The sequence below is a fragment of the Perca fluviatilis genome, chromosome 16, assembly GCF_010015445.1.
Source record: "Perca fluviatilis chromosome 16, GENO_Pfluv_1.0, whole genome shotgun sequence".
Lineage (NCBI taxonomy): Eukaryota > Metazoa > Chordata > Actinopteri > Perciformes > Percidae > Perca > Perca fluviatilis.
The window spans coordinates 17523181-17534147 of record NC_053127.1 but is presented as its reverse complement, the minus strand read 5'-3'; the positions used below and the strand labels follow the sequence as shown (position 1 = coordinate 17534147).

The 10967-nt window shown below is 40.1% G+C and overlaps 2 protein-coding genes and 1 non-coding gene across 3 annotated transcripts; 1 reads left to right on the top strand and 2 right to left on the bottom strand.

Moving 5' to 3' along the window:
• Window positions 1–515: 515 nt before the first annotated feature.
• Window positions 516–4732, top strand: vtnb (vitronectin b). The gene is made up of 8 exons (XM_039778533.1): window positions 516–737; window positions 1307–1423; window positions 1557–1787; window positions 1984–2123; window positions 2504–2660; window positions 3804–3962; window positions 4052–4372; window positions 4501–4732. Exons 1-8 carry the CDS (start codon window positions 674–676, stop codon window positions 4635–4637), a joined length of 1326 nt encoding a protein of 441 aa, XP_039634467.1. The 5' UTR covers window positions 516–673; the 3' UTR covers window positions 4638–4732.
• A 2107-nt stretch (window positions 4733–6839) lies between these two features.
• On the bottom strand, window positions 6840–6913 carry trnat-agu. Its single transcript has one exon. It is a non-coding gene; the product is annotated as a tRNA-Thr (tRNA).
• Window positions 6914–6997: 84 nt separating this feature from the next.
• Window positions 6998–8502, bottom strand: LOC120544634 (homeobox protein SEBOX-like). The gene is made up of 3 exons (XM_039778530.1): window positions 8374–8502; window positions 7925–8103; window positions 6998–7832 (listed from the first exon to the last, which is right to left on the bottom strand). Exons 1-3 carry the CDS (start codon window positions 8459–8461, stop codon window positions 7191–7193), a joined length of 909 nt encoding a protein of 302 aa, XP_039634464.1. The 5' UTR covers window positions 8462–8502; the 3' UTR covers window positions 6998–7190.
• Between the last annotated feature and the right edge of the window lie 2465 nt (window positions 8503–10967).

Here is a 10967-nt window from a genome sequence, read left to right as displayed (position 1 = left end):
AGCAACTTACAATTGCTATCTATGTCAGAGGTAGCACACCTCTGGAGCAACTAGGGGTTAAGTGTCTTGCTCAGGGACACATTGGTTGATGTATCGCAGTGGGAATCAAACCCAGATCTCCCACCTCAAAGACCTGTGTCATATCCACTGTGCCAATTAAAAGCCATTTGAGCTAAACAGACCATCGATGCAAGACTTATTCTAATTATCTGTCTCATAAAATGAAATAATAATAATAATAATAATAATAATAATAATAATAATAATAATAATAATAATAATAATAACAATAATAAGCTGATGTTGGGTGTTACATTTGCCAGATGATAACTGGAAAGTCAGTGGCTGTATTATGTGCCTTAAAGTGACGATGTTCATGTTAGGGTGATGTTTCTGGGACAGACAGGACAGAGATCAGCCGTCACAGTTTAATGATTATCACAGCCGAGTGTTGACCAATCAGGAAAGCAGACGCCTGGGGGTCAACAGCTTCTAAAAAAAAAATATCTATTGATCATCTGCACACAATGCTGCACCCCAAAGTGGGGCACTCAAAATTCTTTTGACTATAGGTCACTGGCGTAAACAGGCACACAGTTGTCTTCTGAATTAAAACTCTACATTTTTAGTTTTAGTTTTTTGTTTAAAAGTTGGATATTTTCTGTGAGTTGGCATGAAGCCAGCCGTGGCTCTGCTGGGCCTCGTCCTCCTGCTGGACACCACCTTTGCTGCAGAGGGTAAGTCTTCCAGATTGTCTTTTCTAATTTAACAAATCTTAAAGCTAAAGGAAATATTATACTATTATAGTATACCAAGTAGGCTACCGTACTTTATGAGTAACTTGTACTTTACTTGAGTAGTGTTTACTTGGGATGTAAAATTATCCAATATTTCACATAAAGAAAGCAAAGACTTGAGAAACATCCAAAAAAAATCTAAACAGATTCATGTGGCAGAACCCCTCCCCCCATTTAATCATCTCATGACCCCTCAGATTGATATCGTGACCCACTGGAGGGGCCCTACCCCGTAGGTTGGGAACCACTAGACTAAAATACTTAGTAAAGTAGATAAAATAAGCTCCAACTTGACCAACAGTAAAATGCTACTTACGGTATGCGTTTAGGAATCAGTATTAGTAACAATTCAATGATGCAATATATAATAATGTTTCAGTCAAACAGGTAAAGGATCTGAGTAGTTCCACGCCCACCTCTGGTTATTCAAATGTCTGACCAAGTCTGCACTATATCGATACATATCATTGATCATTTCACACTGAAACAAACAAGCTGCATTTCCACAGAGTCCTGTGAGGGTCGCTGTGGCTCCTTCGACCCGCAGAGGAAATGCCAGTGTGACTCCATGTGTGTGTACTATGGAAGTTGCTGTGGGGACTTTGATGCCATCTGCCCTAAAAAAAGTCAGTACATCAGTAGAATATTACCATTTCACTGAATAAACTATTTGTATTTTAATCAATAAACTTCTTGGCTTTTGTAAATTAGCCATTCCTATTTAACCAAATTTGTGTGACAAAACTGTTCTGCCCTCAGTTGGTCGTGGCGATACCTTCGAGGAAGCAGATGAAGTAACAGAAGCACCAACGACTGTTGCCGAGAGCACACCAACGACTCTCCCACCAACTGTCAACACAGTTCCAGCATCCATCCCTGCCTCTCCCCTACCCACCACCACATCTGGAGACCCTGACGCAGTGGCCTGCAGCGGCAAACCTTTTAATGCTTTTCTGCAGCTGAAGAATGGGTCCATATATGCATTTAGAGGTAAATCTGGACCTCCAAAAGGGTTTTTCTACTAAAAGTGTACACAAATCTGGACAAAACTGTGCAGGCTGTACATTGTATTTGATATTTTCACATTTTCAGTCTTGATACTTTGTGTATTTTCCTGGTTAAATAAATTGAAGGGAGTCTCTTACGGCTTCTAACACTGATCCAAAGCCTATACCTTTCCTCCTAGGTGAATATTTCTTTGAGTTGGATGACAAGTCCATACTTCCCGGTTACCCAAAACTCATCCAGGATGTTTGGGGCATGTCTGGACCCATAGATGCTGCATTCACACGCATCAACTGCCAGGGAAAAACCTACATCTTTAAGGTATAACATCCACCTCTCTAGAGTCTGTGAGCAGTTAGTGTTTATATATGTTTATATGTGTTATATGTGATCTATATATAATGTTTATATCAAGATACCCAGTGTAATCTGACTACTCTTTACATTAGAGACCCAAATTCATAATCAATAATTGAGATGTTCATACGAACACTTGACAGTGAAGAAGCCAAATCTCAACTCAAATCTTAATCAGGTAAAATACATGGTGCTCACAAACCCTAGCAGGGCTGACCATAACATTTCAAAATGTACTATTTTATTAATATTTATAATAAACAAGCATTGTCTCCTTAGCATTGCAGTGGTATAGCACCAAACCTCACTGCTTTGGGCTTTTTGTTTTTTTTTTTCTCCTTCAGGGGAACCAGTACTGGCGGTTTGACGGCGATGTCATGGATAAAGACTATCCTAGGGACATTTCAGTCGGCTTTGATGGCATACCAGATGACGTTGATGCCTCGTTTGCCATACCAGCATCAAGTCACCGTGGCAAAGAGAAAGTCTACTTTTTCAAAGGTATTTTGGTAGGGGTGTGTTACATATTTTTTCAGTATTTAAAAGGTTTGACTGCAAGACTGTGATGGGTTTTGATCCTACGTGACATGATCAATGAATGAATGCAGCAATGGTTTCTTATCTTTTTGGCTCAACTTGCATATTTCAAAACAGGTTCACAAGCAGTTTTTTAATAGTTTTTACAGATCTTAGGAAGTAAACCAATAAAGTATTTCATAATAAAGAAAGCAACAATAAAAAAAGTGTGCGGTAGAAATGTTTTTTCTTCTTCTTTATTATCTTCTTATTTTGTTAATCATCTTCTGATTCTTGTTGGGGGCAGTGACCCAAAGGTCGTGGAAGTATATTTACTCAAGTTTTGGTACTTTTGATGTACTTGTACTTTATTTAACTAATTCCATTTTATGCCACTTAAATCTTCTACTCCAATATAATCAACAAATATGTACTATGATGTATTACGGCGGCAATAATGTAATATCATAATGTATTATTAAAAACGAAGCTCCCCAGCAGTATATAAAGAGGCTCCACCTTAACTAGCTGCAACACTTATAGTGCTCATATTATGCTTTTTGGCTTTTCCACTTTCCTTTATTGTGTTAAATATAGTGTTTTTTGACAATTAAACCACATAATGCTATTTTGGTACAACCTCTAAATACAATTATGAACCTGAAAATGAGCATAATATGAGCACTTGAAGAGCTGTACAACGTACACATTGATGCATCTATAGTTAAAATCCATATGATAATGAATTGGGCCATTCTGCATAATGAGTACTTTTGGTACTTTTAGTATATTGTGATACTTATTTATGTAGGTAAATGTTTGAATTCAGGATTTTTACTTGTAATTAAATATTTCTACACTGGTATTGCTACTTTTACTTCAGTAAAAGATCTGCTACGTCTGGATATCTCTGCTCTAAAGGGACATTACCTTATCATCAGTCTTATCATTTCAAACAGAGGAAAGGTTAGTATTAAGTACTAAATGAGGGCAAGCAAACTGGAGCAGATGTACCTGTGGCAGGACCCTAAAACTGCAGCAGCTAAATGGAATACAGGCATCATCCATTTAATTACACCTGTGTTTTTCCTACTTGACATGTCAACATGTGTTTGTTTCTTTCTTCAGGGGACAAGTATTACCAGTATGAATTTAAATACCAGCCTTCCCATGAGGAGTGTGTCCGCATGAGCAGGTCCTCCCCGTCTGTGCTGTTCACACGATACACGGACCTCTTCTGCGATCAGACATTGGAGGATTTCTTCAGAGAGCTCTTTGGAAGCTCCTGTAAGGCTCAGCTATGTTTACGTGATTTCTTGTGTATTTACATGTGTGTATGTTTCTAATCATCTGTTATTTTTTTCCTCCTCATTTAGTCAGTAGTCACCAGACAGGCCCTCGTTTCACCAGTAGGGACTGGCAGGGCATCAGGCCCGCTGTAGATGCTGCCATGGTGGGACGAGTCTACCTCAGTCCCAAGCCCACTCCATCTTCTCCTCCACCAGCAAGGAGGCGCAGCAGTCGGAGGAGGAGGCCCAGCAAGAAGCGTGCACAGCAAAGAAGGCAGAGTCGCCACGTGTTGTTTGATGACTTGTGGGGTTATGACAATTGGTTTGACTACAGCGACATCTTTGATGAGAGCCCCACACAGGAGTACAAAAGCATCCCTGTTCAAAATGTGTATTTTTTCAAGAGAGGTATGAATACATGGTCATATTTATCCCTAAGGCGTTCTGTGTTTCAACAAATCAGAAAAAGATCCTCTTTAAACTTTCTCTTTTAACACCTTTTGGTTTGTATGTTTATTCTCTTTTTATGACGGCAGATAAATACTACAGAGTGGATCTGCAGACAAAACGTGTGGTCTCTGTGAACCCTCCTTACCCACGATCCATTGCGAAATACTGGCTGGGCTGCAAGAGTGAAGAGACAACTGATGCATCAAGGGCAGAGAAAAGATAGGTCAGCTGAGCCCATAAGAAGAAAAATCACTCTGTGTTTCAGACACACCACTTGACAAGTCTTAAAGTATTCCTAATTACAAAATGAACTTATAATTGATTGTTATTTCTGTGGTTGAAGCATAATGTTTATGATGAATTAGCCTGGCTCCGCCCTCCTACGTAGGCTACTTAAGCTCAATTTTCATTTCCCTTCAGTACTACGTCTGGGTTCGCAGTCTAGTCTTGGGTTTTCTCCGGCCAAAATTTTGCCGGTCCAATCAGCGAACACAGGGAGTGGCTGAGAATGATGACGTTGAAGCGGTGCACTAGAGTTGCGGCGGAGAAAGATGCGAGCGAAGCCATTCAGTCCGCCATATCCAGAAGTTAAAGCCCGAGCAAGAACAATCTTTGCTGAGTTCTGTTGGTGGCCATGATGTTGTGGCCCTCCACCCCACGGGGCTCGGGAAAAGTTAGATTTTCTAGCTAGTTCCGTTAGTGGTGAAGGAGTTGGCTAAGGCTAACGCTAGCGATGCTAATGCTAAATATAAGCCTTGACAGTCTCCCCTCTTGTTGCACATGCGCATAACAAACGTCACGACCAAACGTTAGCGATTGGTTATGGCAGATCCAGAGTGGCTCTGGGCAGATCCAATAGTTTTAAACTTCAACAGAGTACCCGCCTTCAAGGAAATTAACACTTGTCAATGGAGAGTGGCCAGACTCTCTGTACAAATGAAATGTACCAGAGTCTGGTAGGACCAGGCTAATGATAAATACCCCCTCTGATGTTCCCTCTATATTTAGGTGAATAGACTGAAATTCTGCATGATTTAATAAACTTGAGATTTCAGTGCTAAGTGCATTAATAATCTTCTTCTAAAAAAGCTATAGACAACACATGCCCATGCGCGCATGCACACACACACACACACACACACACACACACACACACACACACACACAATGCATTCCCTGGCTAGCTATCACACTAACCTTAACACTAAACTTAAAAATCCAATCCCTCAAACAGCCAGCAATAACACTGTTAAATTAAAAAAGGCCCCATTTGTTTTCACAAATGCTATACTGGTACACGTGATTATTATCTGACACACAACTGCATGCACAACATGCAGACACTGACCTCTGTTGGTCTATATATCCATCTACATCTCTACAAGAATAAAAGACTGTTGCACCATGACCCTGTGCTGACACTGTCCAGCAGACACCTCTTTTGTGCACCCTCTGCTGCACAAAAGACTGCAAGGGAGCACACCACACACAAAAATAGTGATAAAAGCATTTATATATATATATATATATATATATATATATATATATATATATATATATATATATAGGCCTATATTATTTTACATCTGTCCTCATATGTAATGCACACAACATAATTTATAACACCTTTTTATCACTGTGTTCTGTTTGCATTAATGCAAAACTGATGCATTTATCCTGCCTAAAAGCCACTATATAGGCTACTCAGTTTACATTTAGACAGTCACTGTTTTGCCTGTTGACCCAGTATGGACGACATGCTGTATATCTTCTCATGTTCTACTTTTCCATCTTTACCAATATAGCCTACATTTATTTTAGAGATAAAGAATATCTTAGTTTTTGTCTCTTTTAGTTTGTTTCCAACACAGTGATTGGATGCAACTGATTGTCGACTTCTGATTGGCTGAGCCAAGTTCGAAAAGTTCGAAACCGGACGTAGAATGTCAAAAAAGAGACGCTCGTGACTGCAATCATAACAAAGATCACTGGCGCTCATACAGCTGCTTGTGAGTAGCATTGCGACCACTTCCACGTTATTTACTGTGTGAGACTTAACATCCATATACTATTTTACTGTTCGCCTACGTAAAAACTACGTGTGGCATTTCAATGTAGGTAGATTTAGTTTTAACAAGACCTGAAAATGTTCTAGTGTTTGAAGATGTGTCCTTCTCTATTACTCTGTAATTGATTAAAGTAGGAACATTCTTTCTTGTTACTTTGTAGCCTACCTTGTGTTTCCTTGTGAATGGCGTTCAGAGTGGAAGGCAAAAGAACGAATGTTATTGTACAGGAAAACTTGTTTTTTAATAGCTTATACGCTTTGACTTGACTTTGACTTGTCACGGCAGTACCATGTTACTACAGTATAAAGAAACAGCTGCAGTTTATTCAAACATGTCCATGTCGTCCAGCGACAAAAAGGCACCGCTGGGATTCGAACCCAGGATCTCCTGTTTACTAGACAGGCGCTTTAACCAACTAAGCCACGGCGCCACGTGATGACGACTTCGGCAGCAGATCTTATGAATCATATAACAATATATAATAAAATGTGTTTTATTTGTAAAGTCGGTGTAATAATCTACAATATGTACATTTCTGAATAGTTATATACATTTTCATTTTTTTCAGGGCGGTCTCACCATAAATATTACTGCTACTAGTAAATAGCCTACTAGCCTATTTACAGCTACCAGCCTATTTACAATGTCGTTTTAAACATGTAACTTTCTTTTAAATAGCTTATAGCTAACAGCTCTTATTTTATCAATCAGCCCAAAAAATAATCAATCATTGCTGCAGAAATGTCCAAATCTGATAGATTAAAGTTGCCCAGGTCAGGAAAGCCAAAATCGGACAGGTCGTCCATGGACTCGCCAGTGGAGAAGCTCTGGTGCTCCAGCTGACTCTTAACGCTCTCCTTGGGTCCAGGTTGTCCGTCTGCAGTGCAGTGGTTACCCACAGACTGGGCTCCATGTGCATCTCCGATGAAAGCCTCAAAGTCCTCCGTCAAATCCCATTGACTGAACCCGCTGTGTGGGAACACATTGTGAAAATCAGTAAAGTTTGGCGTTTGATAGTGGTCTTGGGGAACTCCTGGGAGATCCGGCCCATGCGGGGAGCAGGATGTAGCTTGGTCGGCAGCGACAGGTGATGGAGGTGCGGGCAGTGACATGGTCTGACTCCCCAGGATGGTTGAGAGCCTCGTGGACTGAGGTAAACTGGGAGCAGGGTAACCTGGTGGGGACGGTAGGCTGGGATAATGAGGGAAAGAATCAGCCAACTGTGGGAATGGTGGACTGGGAGTTGGAGCGTATGAGAAGTGAGGAAGGTAGTCTGTGGAGGGTTTGAGGACTTCTCTGCTTGGTTTCTTGCTCTTGAAATAGCGCGCGCGTCGATTCTGAAACCAGACCTGTTGAATATAATGAAATGTGGTTATTTTTATGGCACACTGGCGTTATCTGTTACGCATGGGACGTCTGTGAAGCACGTGTCATAGCCTACCTGGATTTTAGACTCCGGTAGTCCAGTTATAGATGCAAGAGACTCCTTAATTTTAATGTCCGGGTACTGTGTGACAGAGAAGGCCCTCTCCAGCTCGCTCAGCTGCGCCTTGCTGAAAGTCGTGCGCTTCCGGCGGCGCTGGGTGTCCGAGCGCATCCTGTGGGGAGCATCATGGTGCACTACAGGGAGAGGACAAAATGTTAGTTATTAGCTTTTTCTGAACTCTCAATTGTAATTAAACACATTGTATGTACATAGGCTACTAAATTCGGAAATGGGTGTAGGCCTAGCCCACACAGAGCGACTACACTTTACATTATACATTTTAAAATGTGCAGAACTTTAAGCAACCAAAATAAAAGACAACATGCGATATTGTATCTTATTCTCTAAAACTGGTTCACTGAGCCAGTTTAAAAAGTAAAAATAAAAGGTATTCAGTCACTCACCTCTGCTGGAGTCCTGTGCGTAATCGTCGTTGTTATTCTTGTCCAGGCATGTGGCTGGCCAGTAATGTCCCGAGTAAAACGTATTCATCTCAGAAACATTACCGCCAGTAAAATCCAACCCGAGTGCCATTATCCTCTATCGAATTAGAAACACAGCAAAAGAGAGTATGTTTCCTCAAGTCTCTCCTCGTGACTGATAAACACGCAGGATACCAGGTTTTATACTGCTTGACAGACTCAAAACGAGCCCCCCCTGCACCCCACCCTCTTGCACATCTCAGTGGATATTGTCGAGCCTTACAAACGCGTGCCTTTGATGTGTTACACACCTATTAACGGCTGTCCGGCTAATAGGTGTCTGTTTGATCCCCGATGACCTATTAATGTGCCTATTTAACCTATAGACAGAGCTTGTCATATCCTGCAGTAGTGTCGGGTCACCCAACACTGAAATCTTTTGGGAAATCTCTGCTATTGTAGCCTGAAAAAACATTTTTAAAATCACTCACATCAGTTTAGCTTATGGGGAAATTCAAGAATGCAAAATGACAACATCTGTACAGAGTTTAGATATACAATAGGCTATTTGATGTTCAGACGTAAATAACGTAAATACATTTGGACTCGGTTACACAATGCTAATTACATGGCAACAATTACACTTTTCTATGGACAGTCTGTGGCACATCCTCTCTTCCACAGCTCGTTGCCTCCTGGTGCGCATCAGAGGGGAAAACAGTGTGGCTGGTGGAAGTGTATTGAAGAAGCTGCCGGAGTGTGAGGCTTCAGTCAGCTATAATGTGTCGAGGTGACAAATCGGGCTACTTTTTCTCCTTCCTGGTCGGTTGCGTTTCCACCGATCGAGACATCAAAACACCGGATTACGCGCTGTCCAATGCACAGCCAGTTCCCAGGCTAGTGCCAGACTCACAGTGTATGTGCCATTCAAAACTGAATTTAAATTCCCCAACATAACAGACTCATAAGTCTAAAAACTAAGACAGGCCTGGAAAAGTAGTTATTAAATTAAATTGTGTAGGCCTATTTTGCTTTTAATGGTTATTTCAAATAACTATAATGGCATAGGCCTACATTTAGTTGATTATCTATTGTCAGGTATTCTATGGAGAGCACGTGATGTGAGAAATGATTTAGGAGCTCACAAGATGAGACATTAACCCCGATGATTGGCTCACATTAGCAGCATTGACTCCTACTCCCACGAACAATGAACCTCTAAGATCATAACTCAAACGACTGCTGGCCGTCACATGACTTACATTAAGACAACAATATAGTGATACCAAAAATAGATGGGCTGTCGAAACCGGCTCACGTGCTGCCAGATCGCCATGATGACCCCTGACTCTGAACATGCTATGTTTTCTAGTTTATAAGCCTTACATCTGAGTGAATTAGGCTATCGTTTATACTAGCTATTAGCCTACAGAGGGCATATTTGTTGCTATAGAGGCACAAGGAGCCTGAGAGGTGAAAAGAAGCCGCTAGGTGGCAACATTAGACAGTTTAATATGTAAGTATGTTTAAGTTTCAGGAACAAATGATGGCTGTGACATTATCTATCCATCTATCTTAGTTAGTTTCAAAACATAATCATTTTTCTATTAAAAAATCACAGAAAAAGACAAATCTATCTATCTATCTATCTATCTATCTATCTTCTATTGTAAACATTTGTTTTATTTACCTTTCAAGTCAATACAATTGAAATAAACACCAAATATGGATATGACTTCCCCATCCTATTCAATAAATAGAAATAAAAACTTAATTGTTAAATGAGGCTCAACGATGCGTTTCAAAACAGAATTTCTCTAATATGAAAACAGGTTGTGTAACACTATACTTCCACTAGACATCAAAAATTGGATGTTTAGAATGTGCATATTTGAATGGCGATGGACTGTGCAGCCCAATGTGATAAGAATATATTAGGCCTACACAATGCAGTATGATAAGGATGAATATACAGGCAGGTGACAAATTAAAGGAAAAACCTGAATGAAATTAAAATGAACGACAATTATAACAAAGTTCTCCTGCATCATCATCAAAACACCAAATAAAGGAATATATTTTAGAGGAATGCCATCCATCTCTCCACTAAAACTCAGTTTTGGAGGCTCATGTTTACCTAACACTTCAAGAGGCTTTATATAGTTTTTTTACCTATAGTTTGTCACCCATCTATTTATAAGAGAGAGAGAGAGAGAGAGAGAGAGAGAGAGAGAGACAGAGAATAATACTGGTGGTGGCTAAACACAACAAACTGTCATTAACATGCATTTCTTTGCCAGATTAGACCCTTTATTTTGGTTTTTGAAAGACTTTCTTAGTTGAGTTTGAATTAGATTTTGGCTTATTGTACTTTAATGTAACAAATTTTCCTAAATTGCAGGGGTCAAATCACAAATAGACATGTTTGCCTGTTTGCATGTCTGTTTTATAGATATTTTTCTTTTTCATCTCACACATTCCTTGTTCATGGAGTGGCACTCTTCATCATATTTTGAGTTTCCAGCCTCCAATCTGTATATTCCTGACCTCTCCATTAAAAAAAACTCACAAACTGT

Bases quoted from the DNA above. Each gene is read 5' to 3' on its own strand.
- vtnb (XM_039778533.1), top strand. From the start codon at position 674: ATGAAGCCAGCCGTGGCTCTGCTGGGCCTCGTCCTCCTGCTGGACACC. The intron at 2,661-3,803 runs GTATTTTGGTAG...TTCTTTCTTCAG, and splicing joins GAAAGTCTACTTTTTCAAAG to GGGACAAGTATTACCAGTAT. The intron at 3,963-4,051 runs GTAAGGCTCAGC...CTCCTCATTTAG, and splicing joins AGAGCTCTTTGGAAGCTCCT to TCAGTAGTCACCAGACAGGC.
- LOC120544634 (XM_039778530.1), bottom strand. From the start codon at position 8,461: ATGAATACGTTTTACTCGGGACATTACTGGCCAGCCACATGCCTGGAC. The intron at 8,104-8,373 runs GTGAGTGACTGA...CTCTCCCTGTAG, and splicing joins CGCACAGGACTCCAGCAGAG to TGCACCATGATGCTCCCCAC. The intron at 7,833-7,924 runs GTAGGCTATGAC...TATATTCAACAG, and splicing joins TACCGGAGTCTAAAATCCAG to GTCTGGTTTCAGAATCGACG.